At 30.5% G+C, this 16,108-nt stretch overlaps 2 protein-coding genes across 3 annotated transcripts in view; both read left to right on the forward strand.

The window, feature by feature from the left end:
- LOC125826403 (deSI-like protein At4g17486) overlaps nt 1-16,108 on the forward strand; it is a 554,011-nt gene that overhangs the window by 77,396 nt on the left and 460,507 nt on the right. The window lies entirely within an intron of this gene.
- LOC125826405 (uncharacterized) lies at nt 10,400-11,862 on the forward strand. The gene is made up of 4 exons (XM_049505726.1): nt 10,400-11,190; nt 11,296-11,361; nt 11,461-11,511; nt 11,605-11,862. Exons 1-3 carry the CDS (start codon nt 10,597-10,599, stop codon nt 11,464-11,466), a joined length of 666 nt encoding a protein of 221 aa, XP_049361683.1. The 5' UTR covers nt 10,400-10,596; the 3' UTR covers nt 11,467-11,511; nt 11,605-11,862.

Genomic DNA, 16,108 nt, shown 5'->3' on the forward strand with positions numbered 1-16,108 from the left:
AGGAACAAAAACTAGAAATAGGAAGTAAAAGGGACCGAAGAACAGTAAAGGAGTTTCTCAGGTAAAGAAATTGGATTAAATGAACAAATATAAGAAAGAAATGAAGAAAACCCATAAGATTTAAATTCATGTCACGTGCATAACCCGTTGGTCTGTTAAAAATCTAACGGTGGTTAGGATGGAGATTGAAAATGCACCACTTTATTAAAGAACCAGGATTATTAATGCTCCACTAAAAAGAAATAGGACTATTTTGAGTCTAAACTCAAAGATAATGGACTATTTTAAGCCTTTCCTCAATAAATTATATCCACTAATTAATCTTTTTGGTACCTAAAAAAAGGTCTTGTGGTTATTATTTAAAAATATTTTTCATTGCCTTTCTAGGTGCTAAACATTGTTAGGTTGAGATTTAAAAAGGATTATCATTATTAAATTTCTAGTATATCTGTATATGTATCTCGAATGTTTTTCTTAAATCATAAACATGAGAATTTCTTCTTTTTATTTTTTATTTTTTTTAAAAAAATGACTTTTATGCAAGAAATTTTAAAAGGAGAAGAAAAAAAGAGAAGAGAAAATTTGGGCTTGATGATGGGCCCAATACTTGTGTATAGACAGGCCAGGCATTTTACCATGGTCCAAATGACCAAATTCATGCCTTCAAGGCGAAACTTTTCGGTCGTGGTTTAGCAGGTATTTTGTTTTTAGTCTTTTGATTCTTTTGCTCTACATTATGAACACTCGATTGGATCTATCAAGAATAAGTTGACTTCTACAAAATGTACACCTAAAGAACCTGGCAATGACAACTCCTATATAGTGGAGCTATCAAGCAAAAAGATTTCACAAGTAGCGATATTAGTGTTCGTTTTTTTTGCAATAGAAAGATTTTTAAGAAAATAAACTAATGTAGCAACATTTTCTTTCAAAACTCAACAAAATATATTGTATTCGTGAACTTATAATATCTAATCCTAACTGAATCGAGCGAGTCAAATAACGAAGTTTAAATGTATGTCTTTCCAAAGCAGATGCTAGATGTCTGTGTATGTATGTGATGAAAACATCAATTATATATATATGAATAACTAAATCCAATGTACTTATTTTCAAATTGTACGAGAGGTTGGATATATAAGTATATGAAGCTTATGTTATACGTATGAGGGAACCAGCACATACAAAGATATATTATATAAATGTCAAATATTTATTACTGTCTCTATTGAGAGGGTGCTCACTACTAGATTTTTTAGATACGTAGATATGTGTATCTTGTATATCTATCATAAAAATACATATTAATATTTCTATATCTTATAATATAATAAGTGAATCAAACATGAGGTAGTTTTTAATACTGATCGAACTACTGAATATATTATTTAAAAAATATTTTTCTACAAATATGATATATTTACAATTCTCTGACAGATTGCATCAGTTATCTGATTAAGGTTTATATTAATTATGAGTCATACTTTATAGGCTGACAACAACGACAATAGCTTAACGTCAAGTCAAAACTATGAAAAGGACGCGAGAAGTTTTGTGATGATAAAGAGAGATTTTTCAAATCAGACTTTAAGTTGATGTGCAGTAATTTCCATCTAATCAATAGGAAAAAAGTAAAGATATCTCGATCATGAATTTTATATAAGGGATTGAATTAACTAGATCCAACGATGAACAATTGTCCAAAGTATTTAGTAAAAATCACATAAATCTCGTAGTGTTAAGAGCTAATTACATCTCATCTCTATTCTTTTCCAAATTACAAAATTCCTTAAAATAATAGGATCTTAGATACATCAGGAAACATGCGGATACATAGCTCACATAGCGAATGATACATTACTTAACGGGAGGGATGTATCCGAGAGGAGATAGAGATGTATCCGAGAGAGGATATGGATGTATCCGAGAGGAAATTTTTGTAATTTTTTTAAATGGTAGAAAATTATAGATTATGATATCTTAAGTTGTGTATTTATATAATTTTTTTCAAGTATTTATGTGTTGAGGACACTGTTTCTTAAGAACACTGGAGATAATAGATATGTACAGACAATTACACTGGCCCAGTGGCCCATTTACAAATGGCAACGGCCCATGATTGTGCACTGGCCCAGAATTAGAAGCTTAAATTTTCGTAAAAGTTTAATAGGCTAACCACCTTTTGGACTAAATATTCTAATAATAACCACTATTTGAAATGTAGCTAAAAATATCATAAAATATTATTCAGAAAATAAAATTTGAATTTGTTAGTATCACTTTTCTTTTTAGTCAATTTTAAAAAGAATGTCTTTTCTATTTTTTTGGCAACTCTTTGACATTTTAAGACTAGAAGATTGAAGGACATTTTGATACATTTACATATTTTTAATTTAAAACAACAAGATTTTAAAGACTTCTTCAATTTCTTAAAATTCGTAGCAAGTCAAACCAGACAAACAAATTGAAATAAAGTAAGAGAATTTAAATTGTGGCAGTTTTCATGGAGTTTAAACCAGGACAGTCCTAAATACCATAAAAAAATCTTAAAATTCGTGTTTTAATGAAAAAATACTTTTCTCCGATTTTTATCATCACATTAAAATACGACCGAACGTTAAATAATTTCTAAATATTATTTAGAAAATTGACTATCATGTCCATTTCTTCCTAAATTTTGTGGGGCTAATTGAGGCTCTTTGCCTTGATGGCAAAAAGGGAGGTCCCCAACCACTAGGGCCTAGGCTACAAGGTTTTATACTTTCTCAAATGAATAAATGGTGAGCTTTAGAGATGGTGACATTAAAAGGGTCAGAGAAATTTAAAATACCTATTTTATATTGTAATTTTTGTTAAATCTAATCGATATATATATATATATATATATAAAACCTATCCTAAAACATAAAGACCAAAAAAAATTTCGAAAGAGTTAGAATGTCAATGCAGGAGTTTTTCTTATTCCTTCTCTTTATACAATAAAATTTGATGATATATGTGTCACGTCTTTTTTTTCTCGAGCTCTATTTACGTCAAAATTTAACTTCTATACGTAAATATATAAAGAACTTTTACATTATAAGATTACTTTAAGAATTAATTACAAATAATGGGTTGTTACAATGCCAGATAAGTAACATACAAAACATGCTAAATAACTTGTTATAGCCGGAAGAAAATACACTAATAAAATAATATAAATTTACCATACATTATCAGTATATAGATAACATAAATCGTTGTCTAACTACCTGATTATTTTGATTTGTGAATTTAAAGATTTAATATTATTTTATAAAAATATTTTTTATAGAGAAAAAAACAAAAAAAATTGCTGACATTTTGACTTTACATAGATGGACTATAGTTTTGTTTATTCATCTAATTTATAAAACGTGTATCGACCGGTCAAATAAAGACTAGGAGAGACTTATCAACAAGTAATCAAAGAATAATTATTAAACCTTAATGATTTGTTTTTACCAATTTATAATAATTGGAGAGACCATTATATACAAGTAATCGACCGGTCAAATAAATATTTCCTCCGTTTCTATTTATATGTCATCATTTTTAATTACACGTTCATTAAGAAATTAAGTAAGTTTACTATTTTACCCTTATTTAATTTTCTTTGAAGTCAACTATTCAATCAATGAATATGAATGAATTTATTTAATTAATTAATTTGACCAATGAACATTAATTATTCACTTAGTTTTTCTATATTAGTCAAATGTATATTTTTAAGGCTAATAACCCACAAGTCACAAGAGTAAATAGGAAGAATATTGTAATTTATACATTGATTTCTAAAATGACAATTATTATGGACCAACTATTTATAGTAAGGATGACATATATAAAAAGAAACGGAGGAAGTAAAAAAATTTAAAACTCTCTCCGTTCACTTTTATTTGTCACTTATTCCTAAAATAGATTTAAATCTTTACTCGTCGCTTTTGACATTTCAAGAAAAGACAATAATTTTTCCCATATTTTACCATCAGCATTAAATACTTATTTTTTAAGACATTATTTAAGAGGGTTAATTTGGTAAAATACATATATCAATAATTATTTTCTTAATTGATGTGCCAAGTCTGAGTGTGACAAGTAAAAGTGAACGGATGGAGTAAATTATTAGTCCCTCTGTCCAACAATACTTGTTCGCTATTCGCTTTGCACACTTCTTAGAAACTATAAATACAATAGTAATTTTACTATATCACCCTTTAAATATAATAAATATAATGTCTTAAAAAAGATAATAGAAAAATAACCATAATTAATGATAAAAGTAAATTAGAAACTAATTACTTATAAAATTATCCATTAATTTTATAAAGTAGACAAATATTATTAGACGAAAGGAATATGATCCGAGAGGACTTTTATTGGATTCAAATAAAAATACAAAAATTATGCACATGGAAAATGACTACGAAAATATTTTAAAAATCCGGCACAGGGAAAGAGAAGTTATGAATACACTAGATTAATGGTAGTAAGGATTAAGTGGAGAGAAATTTCATTAATTTTTCATAATTTTTAGCGTTTGAAATGCTATAACCAGTACACCCTCTGTCCAAAAATAGCTATTCAGTATCCTTTATATTAAAGAAAAAGAAATTTTGATCAGAAAATTTGGTCAGAATTTGATTAGAATGGTATTTTATTTATGTTATTTTACCTTTTTAAATATTTTTATCCTTTTAGCTTTAAAATAAAAAAAAATATTTTGATTTTTTAAATTTTCTGGCCAAATTTTCTGGTCATTGAACTCTTCCCTATATTAAAAATAGTTATTTAACAATACTTGTCCAGCTAAGAAAATTAAGAGATAATTTAGTTTTTATATCTAATTTACCCTTGCTATTAAATACTATTTGTCATCTAACACATTTTTCAAAGTTTTAAATTTAATAAAATCAAAGTATAAAATAGTGATATTACTCCTATTATTTATTATTTCTTAAGGGGTGTGCCAAGTTAATAGTGGACAACATTGTTTTACAGAGGGAGTAGTACGTAAACGATATGAAGATAACTCAAAACAAGAGAGTATGAGCAATTACTATATATACGCAGACTTAACATTGATTGAAGTAGTTGTTGGAGAGAAGACACCAATCAGACTTGCAAGCACCGAGTAGTATGCAACGACAATTTTCAATCATACCATGTGTACTCCTAGTCTGACTTTTAGCGGTAGTCAACTATCCTCGTTCTCCTATTTAAATTGCCCTATTGAGTCACGGTCGGTGCTTGCAAAAATGACTAGCCGATGGGGTCAGGTACAAGTAGTTACAATAACAATGGGGGGCTGGACACTAGTTGTGCGAGTGGAATGACCAAACTGGACCTAGTCAGCCCAAATCGCTTGCGGTTCTAGAGACCCTGAACAAGAAGAGGCAAAGATGTCAACCTAAAGTACAGAAAAAAATCACTCTCTCCCGAGAGTGCTTTCGAGAACACATGCTCCGCATATTGCATCAACATTTTCTACAGATAATTTACCAACAAAGGAGATTCCACCAAGAATTTCTATAGCCAAAAGAGCTAATTCAAATCTACTTATTGCATTAGTCATGTCTATTTTGAAGTCTTATTTAACTCGTTCGATGTGAAACCCTTCCACACCTGTATGAAGCATCTTCTCTCGAGATTGATTCTTTTAAAGTTTCTGAATTCGCTTTAGAGATTGAACAAGTGTCATCAATCTAGGACGTGGCGTTCGGGTGATGTCTACCAAAATAACAACTCGAGCCTAGTTGAGGCCTCTCTTCCTCTATTTCAAAATAAATATCATCTTAATAAAATAAAATAATCTTAAAATAAGTATCATCATAGCAACTTAAGACAAAAACAATATTATTTTTCAGTTATATCATTATAATTTGAGTAAATTTTAGGTTTAGCAAACATAAAAATCATATTTGTATGTTATAGCTATAGTTTGTATAATTGCGCTCTATAGCAAACTTTATGTTTGTTATGACTATTAATATGTATATTTCGGTATACATATATAAAAAGAATCAATTGTATAATCTGTTTCGGTATACATATACAAAAGAATCAATTGTATAATTTGTGTTTGTATAAAGCGAGAAAGAGAGAAAGACAAAAGAAAACTAGACAGGGGAAGATTTGTATTTGTATAATTATAAGTATTGTATATGACAAAAATATATGTATTTGTATATGTATATACAATTTTCTCTCACTTTATACAAACACAAACGCAATTTATACATTTGTGTTTGTATAAAGTGAGAGAGGCGAGTGAGAGTGGTGAACGAAAAGATATGTATATATACATTTTTTTCTCATTTTATACAAACACAAACACATTTTATACATTTGTGTTTGTATAAAAGTGAGAGAAGCAAGGGAGAGACTACCAGCGAGAGAACGAGAATTTTAGGGAGAGAGGCAAATGACAACAGTTTGGGTTACAATTAAATCAAACTATGATTATATAGGGATGGCAATGGGGCGGTGTAGGGAGGGGGCGGTGCAGGTTGAGCTTAACCCGCAAAATTTATAATCCTCCGGGGCCCCGCATAACAACTCTTTTCATTTTCACCACGCCCCGCATAGACCCGCGCCGCATGAACCCGCCCCGCATAATTTTTTTAATATTTTATTTTTCTAGTTATGTTTGATACTAAAATAAAATTCATTTTTTCGTTAAGTTGTATTAATTTAATAGGATAGTGACTCAAAATTTTATTTTTTAGAGGTCAATTGGAAAACATGTAAGAAATTGTATTATTTTTATTGAACCCTTTTCATTTATTATCTTGAATATGTTAGTAGCTTTAATGAAATTATCTTAATAAATAATGCTCTATCCCTCTTATAACATGTAAAAAGTTAAAATTAAGTTTGAACTCACATAAAATCACATATACCCGCAACCCGCCCCGCATCCGACCCGACACACAAAACCTTAAACCCGCCCCGCCCCACATTGCCTTAAACCCACCCCGCCCCCACATCCGCCCCGCCTCATTGCTATCCCTATGGTTATAGCATTTAATTTGAATTAATAGGTTGTTATTTTATACAATTTTCCCTTATAATTTATCTTTTTAATAGTATTCAATTTTTAAAAGATATTTATTAAATAAAATTAATTAAATAAATACATATTATATTAATTTATTTAATAAGCGTGAATTTTGCTAATTGACAATTATTTTGGGAAGGAACTATTAATAAAATAGAGAAAGGTAACGCAATCTGTGGGATAATTCAATTATAAACCTTTTGAATTTCTTCTTCTTCTTGCCTTTCCATAATCTATCGGCTGACTTACTAGGCGTCGTGTCTTTCTATGAATCCAAAACTAAGGTATAACAAAGAATTACAATTTTTTTTTTAGGTATAATATATAAATATGTAATAATTTGATCTTATGTGGTATTTATGTTTTTAATTAAATTATAAGTGTTTTTATATAGAGTAGAATAAGTAGACATATATATATTCTACTTACTTGATATTTTATGTGGCAATTCACATTCTCCATATCATTCTACGTGTATTATGTCACGTAGAATGAATACATTTATTTGTATAATTTTATATAAATTTACACGCTTACTTGTACCTATTAAAAGTTGAATAATATAAATATTTATTAAGTTGGAATTAAAAAGATACATTTATATATTATATGAAATATATGTGGAACTTGTATCCTAGTAAATTTCACGTTGTTGAATAAAGTAAGTCCAAAAGAGCACGATGCAGGCAATCTCCACGTCAGCATCACAAATTCTCAAGAGTATTTTTGTCTGACTTTTTTTTTTTTGGGAAATGGCCAGACCCTAATGAATATGGTCAGAAGAAGAGGGCATTTATGATATTGGTGTTGATAGATGAAATGGATGCTCGCATTTGAGTTTTGTATGATAAGAATGTAACATCAAAATTTGAAAGTGGTTTTTAAACGGTGATTGTTTGATTAATTATGTTGTATGGAGTAAAGTGTTAGTCAATTAAGAGTTTTCATGTTTGGAGGAAAGTTACAAAAATGAGGATGCTGAGATGAATATGTATATATTAGGAGAGATAAATTAAGGATAAAGATATTCAAAATAAGATAGAAATGACCTCCGTGATAGACAAGGCGAGGGAGCGAGGTTGGAATGATTTTGATATGTAAAGGGGGATGAAAGATGTGGGAGGTTGACAAGATCACGTTGTTGTTGTTGTTGTTCACTTTTGTATTATTTTTTACAAATTGTTTTGAAATGCTTGCCTTTAAGATATGAATAAGATCTGATACATTTTACCTTTTTCAAAACTTCAAGAAAATAAATTCGATATATTATTGTTGCTGAAATTTAAAGTAATTTCCTTATCAAAATATTGTTATTTGGACTTCATTACACTTGAGTCTCGAACGAGCTTAAGGATAATTTATACCAAATGATTTGGCAAATATTTTTATTTAAGCTAATTTTGGAGGTAAAATTAATCGATTGTCGATTGTGATAGTATATGTAGTAGTATTAAAATCTATCTCTCCTCTCAAGTCAATGTTGTGCGCTATAATCAAGTCAAGACACGTCTTAAAAATAATTTTGCACACTTTAAGCAAGCTTTTGTTGTAAAGTATGATAATCGATAAGGAGCGGATATATATATATATATATATATATATATATATATATATATATGATACAATATTAAAAGTTGAGAATCAATTTTTTCACTTCTCTTCACTCAAGCAAGAAAACGTCTAAGGATAGCTATAGATTAATAATTGCCCAAAGAAACTCCAATTAAGTTGTGTGCTTACCCAAAATAATATATTTTATCATAATTAAACAATAAATAATATAAAAAATACCCAATACGTGTAACGGTGTAAGTTTATGGATGATAAACTAACCCGATAGTAATTCACAATGTTTGAATCTCCCACATTAATTCTTCTATAGAGTTAAATATTTCTTACTCTTTAATTAATTAAATTAGATTTTTTTTCCTTCTTTTTGATAAACGAGTGCAAGAAGCTCTTAGGGGGAGTCAATTGTATTACCTTAAATCTCTAAAATTATTCTTTGGCACTCTTTTTAGTCTATCTAAAAAGGAGGGAGATATTTATATATTTAATACTTATTGTCTCGAAATATTTTTTCTGTTAATCTAAAAAAATTATTTCATTCATCCCAAGTTATATGATGCCTTTTGAATTTCAAATTTAATCTTATACTCCCTCCGTTCCTATTTAGTTGTCCACTTTAAAAATGACACACATATTAAGGCAACAATGATTAGCATAGTGAAGTTATAATTTTTCCCTTATTAATTATGATTCCAAAATAAATTTATTCAAGATAACTAATCAATGTTGGGGGAAGTTTAAGTTTTCAAGAAGTTTAAATGAGGGTATAATAAGAATTTTTTTTTGTCCTTTCTTGATTTGTCAAAATGGATAAGTAAATAGGGACATCTAAAAGAGGAAATATGGACAAGTAAATAGGGACGGAGGGAGTATCTTTTAGAGGCATATCAAGGATTTCTAAATGATGCTATACTATTATGAAAAGGTAGATCTAATCAATTTGGCATGTAGGTTCGTATCATTGAAAACAGTTAAAATTTTAAATCTATAGGTTCAAAATTGAAATGATTAATTAATTAAAATGCCAAAAGTGCTACCAATAACCACTTAGAGAAGTATTATCTAATTTTAGAAAGAAAAATAATACAAGATAGATATAAGATTTTTAATCTCACTGAGAGGTGCACTCAATCATCATTGCATTATATGATACTTCGATTGTGGGTTCACACATCTATATTTAACAAAAAAAATTAAAATATAACACTACTATATATGATTTCACGAGAGAAACATGAGTTCACGTGAACTTGGTGATCCCCTCTTGCATACGCCTATGTATCTTTTAAATATCCTGAACTATTAATTATCATCATTTGTTTACTTTCAAATATGTAAATTTTATTTCAAAAGACTTAAAAGACTTTATATATGAATTTAGGATCAAAATTAAATTGCTTAATTTTTGAAATTCAAATTATATCACATAAATTGAGACAAGAAAATAATATATTTTCATATTTAGTAATAATTTAACTTCAAATATTTCATTTAACTCTTTATAAAACAATTTGTAACTATACATTTTTATTTTAGATCACAAATTTTAAAAATATTTTCTTTTAAAAATATTTATAATTTCAAAAAAAAAATTATATTTTACTTTACTTCATCAGTCAAACACCGTCACATAAATTGAGTCGGAGAAATAAATAGTTTACCCACCCTATGGTTACATGATGCACATTTTATACGTATACTATATCCCATCCCTTTTACATCACATATATAATCCCTTTTAACTTGCTTTCTCATTCCATTTCACAGTGCCCACAATAACAAGGCAACCATTTCTCCTACAAAAAACCTCTCTTGTTTACCACCGGCGCCGTCGTCGTCATTTCTCTTCTCCAAAAACCCCATAATTCTTCCATATACAGTACCTTTTCTTCTTGTTATCATCATATATTTCAGCCAAAAGGGTGTTTTCATCAGTACTCTGTTTTGTAATGGCAGCAGCACCGGTCAAGTCTCAGCCTCTGCACTATTTCTCTTTACCCCAATTGAAGTGGGGTAACAAAAGTCACACAAATGCTAACCACCGTTTCCGCCGCCGTGATTCTCCGCCGTCTAATGGAGATAACCCACCCCAAACCGCCGACATGGACGGTGGGTCTGACTCTGAGAAGGTTCAACCCCGATCGGAGGCAGAGGCAGACCCAAATGGGGTTTCGTCTTTACAAGGAGAAGACGAGCATGAAAAAGAGGTTAAAGAAGAAGAAGAAGAAGAAGAAGAAGTGGGTTGTGAAGAAGGGGAGGTGAAGTTATGGAATCTAAGGCCAAGAAGGGGTGTTACGAAGGTTGAAACGGCGTCGTTGAAGAACGTTGAAATGCGAGTTGAAAGCAGTAATCATATGCAGAGGTCGCAGAGGTTGAAAGATAACGCGGATGGAAATGGAGTCGGGTCGGGTAAAAAGGGGAAGAAGAAATTATGGATCTCACTGTCAAGGGAAGAGATTGAAGAAGATGTGTATTCTATGACCGGGTCAAGACCCGCTAGAAGACCCAAAAAACGATCCAAAACAATTCAGAAACAACTCGATGTATGGAAAAAAACCCAAAAAAAACTTCAGCATCTTTATGTTTGTTTTATGCTTTTTTGCTTTCTCTGTTTGTTCTTATGTTCTGCTTGATATGTTTGTTTGCAGAATGTTTTCCCTGGGTTGTATTTAGTAGGGCTTACTGCTGACTCATTCAGAGTCAATGATACTACGGTATAAGCTCGATTCGCGCTATGTGTTCGTGTTTTATATGATGTTAAGCTGCTTTATATGATGTTAATATATGAACATGAATCACATATTTTGATGCAGAAGTAGATATGGCATAGCTGGTGTATCCGAATTTTTGCTACTGTGGAGAAGGTATGTTATTTATGGTTCTGTAATTCCATGTTGATCCTTAATTGTTTCGTAATTTTTGGAGTTGAGGGTTTAATAATATTGATGGTTTTGCAGATTTTGCAAGGATTGAGGAACACAAGTGGGGGAAAGCTTAGAGCTTTGAGGACGGCTGCATTCATGCCTTGACTGTAGGAGGTATAATGTATTGAATTACGTAAAGGGAATAGGATAGCATCTTGGAATTATATCTAGTTTTGTTTTAATTAGTAGCATATAGATATATTTGGAAAGATTTTGGTTGCAATGGTAACCTAATATATGTAAAGAATGGAACTTGAGATATGGATGGATAGGTTTTGTTATTTTCGCAAACTGGTTGCAGTTCCATGAATGTCAATGGAGGTGAACATGACAAAGGTTGAACTATGTATGTGCTTTCTGTACATATTTCTTGATTTCTATGAGTCATGATAAGACTCGAGGATACCTTTTTGAGTCGGTAACTTACTTATGCTTGGTAAATTATTTGCTTTTGGATACTGCATAAGAAGGGCAGGTATATAATCTTTTGTCGAAAAGATAACATGTTCATGTTGCCTTGTGATGTTTCTTGTCCTCCAAAGAATGTATGTCCATACTGTTTTTGCTCTTGTTATAAAGTTCTTTGGCAATCATATGATGCAACTAAACAGAATTCATAGAAATCATGAAGTTATAAATATTTGGTGATAGATTGTCGAAGTGCAGTATTTGGTTGATTGGTAGCTAGATGTTCTTGAAAGGGAGCCAAATTTTGCTATATATTTTCAGTCTTAATGCATCTGACAATATATGATGGGGTGTATTAAACTTTACTTTCAGACCGTCTTACACTTGATGATGAAGCACAGAAAATGCGCGTTGTGTATGTGGTTAATCTATGGTTTTAAGCACTTCCTCATCCTTGATTTCTATGTGGAGATAATTTCCTTAAGATGTAGCAGGATTCGTTGGCTCCATCTCCTTTTGGTTATTGAAATTAACTGCATCATGCTTATGTGACTTGGAAAGGATTGAATTTCTTTTTCCCAACTTAGTGTATATTGATTTATCGGATAACATATTGTCGGTCACACTTGAATTAAAGCTTGCATGTATGTTCTAGCATACCAGTATTGTTTATAGAACATATTGGATTCTGTTAGAACAGAGGCAAGGCCAGGAAAGGAATATGAAGAACATCTATGTATGTGCTTAGATCCTTGCTCACATGAACAAAGGATCCGGCTGTATTTCACCAAACCATCATTGCATTTCAAGGGAACTTAAAAAAAAACTTAATTGAGGACCGAGCTACTGAAGCTAGTTTAGTCTTGCTGGATGCACAAATATATCAGCATCTTCTGCATTTCTTGCCCCTCAATTAGGCTGTTCATTGTTGGTTATAGAGGGACCGAAATGGTAGTTTTGGACCTCTTTAGGAAACATGGAAAGTTTGTGCCACTTTATTCCTTTCATTTATAATATAATCTTTTGTGTTACATCTCAATTCCCTCTGCATTTTCTTGGCAAGAGAGGTATGTTTTCTTGACCTTTTCATTGAAGATATATCCTAAATTCCTTCCAGGACTTTTAGTTGGACTCTATCGTCTGCTACAACAATATAATCAGTGTAGTGTAGGGGGTCTGGGAAGGTTAGGATGTATGCAGTCCTTAGATGAAAATTTGCCAGGTCGAGGCTTGGTGAAAATAGACCATGACATGATGAACCTTCTAAATTGTGAATCCGTTATGGCGTATTTTTCTTTGTCTTCCATATATCAATTGTGATTTTACTGAAAGTAAAGCAAAATTGTTACAGATACTTAATGTATTTGATCTTATTTTGAGATTAAGATGTTGACCTCTTCTCGTGCTTCAAACAAATTGCGATCATAATAACGTCTCTTACATGATATGACAGTGAAATGTCATTAACTAGCTTTGATGAATAGAGTATTTCACATAAAAAAGGGTTTAGAAAAAGAATAATCAAATGTTTGAAGAATGATAGGGTCAACTCATAGAGTAGTTTTTAAATATTTTATATTCCTTGGGTGATTATTTTATGATAATCTGGGCAAACTGATATTTTTTTCTTTTTCAAATATATACTAGTAATAACAATTAACAACGGATCAACAAAATACACTTAATCAAAAGAAAATTTAATATAAAAATATCGTACTCAATAACATTCCTTTCAAGTTTTCTCCTTCATGCTTAGGGTTATTAGCCACCGATGACTTACCATCAAACTTAAGGTCAATAGAGCCCAAAGTATTTTTAATACTGGTTATACAGAAGAAGTCAAATAAAATTATTAATCATTTTTTTTTGGTGTTAAAGACATTGCATGTATTCTTTGGAAGCATTTCTTTAATGCATGTGGAATCCCTAATGAGACTGTTAGAACTAAGAACTCGTTTGATTGGGGAATACGCTATTTTCTGATTATTATTTTATCTTTAATGTGGGATAAAAATAATATTATAATTTCAGCCCCGAGGATAACTAATCTCAGGATAAGTTATCCGATGATTCTATCCTAACTGAATATGGGAAAAACTCATTTTAAAATTAATCTCGAGATTAGTTATCCCTTATCCTTCATACCAAATGTACTCTAAGAGTTTTAGATGATGGTTGATCAAACGTGTCAACAAAGTTCATTAACTTCTGCTCTAGAGTCTTCCGTCTATTATTTGCTATGAAACTTGGAAGTACAAGAATATTTCAATATTTTTCATCTCATAAATTACATCAAACCAAAGATGATAAGACCAACTAAAAATTGAATGTAAAATCGCAAAGGAATAAGCGACTTAGTGAAAAATAATAGTAATTAATTGGATATATGGTCATTTGGTCGTCAGTTAAAATTAAGGACAAGGCTCAAAGCCGAGTGACTTGTCTGTTTTGTTTAAATAAAAAACAAAATGTTTTTTTGTACATCGAAAAAGTGGCTCTTTTAACTCCAAACTCTATCGAATTTTGTTTAAATAAGTTTGTTTATATCATCGGTGTCGATTAAAAAAAAGGAGTTGCATTAAACTAACAATAAACATAAAACTTGTCTACTCATAACAAAACAAAATTTACTTATTAAGTAGGTTTTAAATTTTTGGGAAAAAGGACAAATATACCCCCGAACTATCGTAAATGGTATACAAATATCCTCCGTCATACTTTCCGGTCATTAGTACCCCTGCCGTCCAAAAAGCAGAGCACATTTGCCCCTCACTCTAACAGAAGAATATTTAGTGACACGTTGCGCAATCCTACGACTCAACCCGATTTGACTAATTAATTAACCCGAAAATTTTAAAACCCTCCCAATGACCCATTTAACCAACCCAATACCCCATTACCAACACAAATAATAACCTATTTTCTGCACTGGACTCCTTCATAGAGGTATATTTTCCCCCAACTTCAATATACAGTGGTGAAGGAATAAACGCCGACAAACTGCATCGAATAAAAAAATTTAGAGAAACGTGGATCTGAAAAAACAAAAACAACTTCAAATCATGTCAAAAATTCATAAGTTTTGGCTTATTAAATTTCCAGCTCAACAAAACTTACTGGAATGTCGAGAAAATTAAATGATTTCTTCAAATTTTTTCACAGATCTACGCATAATTTAATACAACAAAAATTCGAGCTTCAAAAAAAACGATGGAAAACAAAGCATATCACAGGGCTAATAGTATATACTACTTTGTTATACCTCCATCATAACAAAATCATACTATACACAAATCAATTTTTCTAAACTAACTTGAGGTTCAACGGAATCGGTCAACTAATTTTATCTAACACAAAAACAGTAAATTTGCAAAATCATAAGAGAAATTTACTTGAGAGAAGTGTAGGAAAAAGTATGGTTAATTTGAAGAGGATGATTCAAATAAAGAAGAGAGAAGAAATAAAGGGGAAAAATATTAAAGAGAAGAATTGGGGATTTTTTTTTTGATTTTTGGTTGGATTAGTTTAAGTGTGAGTGGATTAAATGGGTCATTGGGCGGGTTTTTAAATTTTCGGGTTAATTAATTGGTAAAACCAGGTTGAGTCGTAGGATTGCGCCACGTGTCACTAAATATTCTTCTGTTAGAGTGAGGGGCAAATGTGCTCTGCTTTTTGGACGGCAGGGGTACTAATGACCGAAAAGTATAACGGAGGGTATTTGTATACCATTTACAATAATTCAGGGGTATATTTGTCCTTTTTCCCTAAATTTTTTAAAGTTTATTATATTAGTACTTCTTAAAATTGACTAATGTACTAGGTTGAGATTATAACACCTAGCTAAAGCAGAGATATTTACACTATAAAATTTCTTATACAATATAATTTTAAAGATGTGTTTTATTTCTTAAATTGTTTAGAGTTATTTTGATCATTTTAGTTATTTTAAATCATACATTACAAGTGTTTGTATTTTATTTTATCTTACAGAACGCTATATAATAAATTCACAAATAATGCATTAAGATATTTTCCCACATCAATAACACAAGTAATAACTAAATAATGTACAAACGATTTTAAATTTTATGCAAATATTGAAAAACTAGCCATATATAATGCTAATTTT

This window comes from Solanum verrucosum, unplaced genomic scaffold (genome assembly GCF_900185275.1).
Source record: "Solanum verrucosum unplaced genomic scaffold, falcon-dt-bn FXZP01000060.1, whole genome shotgun sequence".
In the NCBI taxonomy this organism is placed as follows: Eukaryota; Viridiplantae; Streptophyta; class Magnoliopsida; order Solanales; family Solanaceae; genus Solanum; species Solanum verrucosum.

Coding starts and splice junctions, on each gene's coding strand:
- LOC125826405 (XM_049505726.1), top strand. CDS start 10,597: ATGGCAGCAGCACCGGTCAAGTCTCAGCCTCTGCACTATTTCTCTTTA. Junction 11,191..11,295: donor CAATTCAGAAACAACTCGAT/GTATGGAAAAAA, acceptor GTTTGTTTGCAG/AATGTTTTCCCTGGGTTGTA.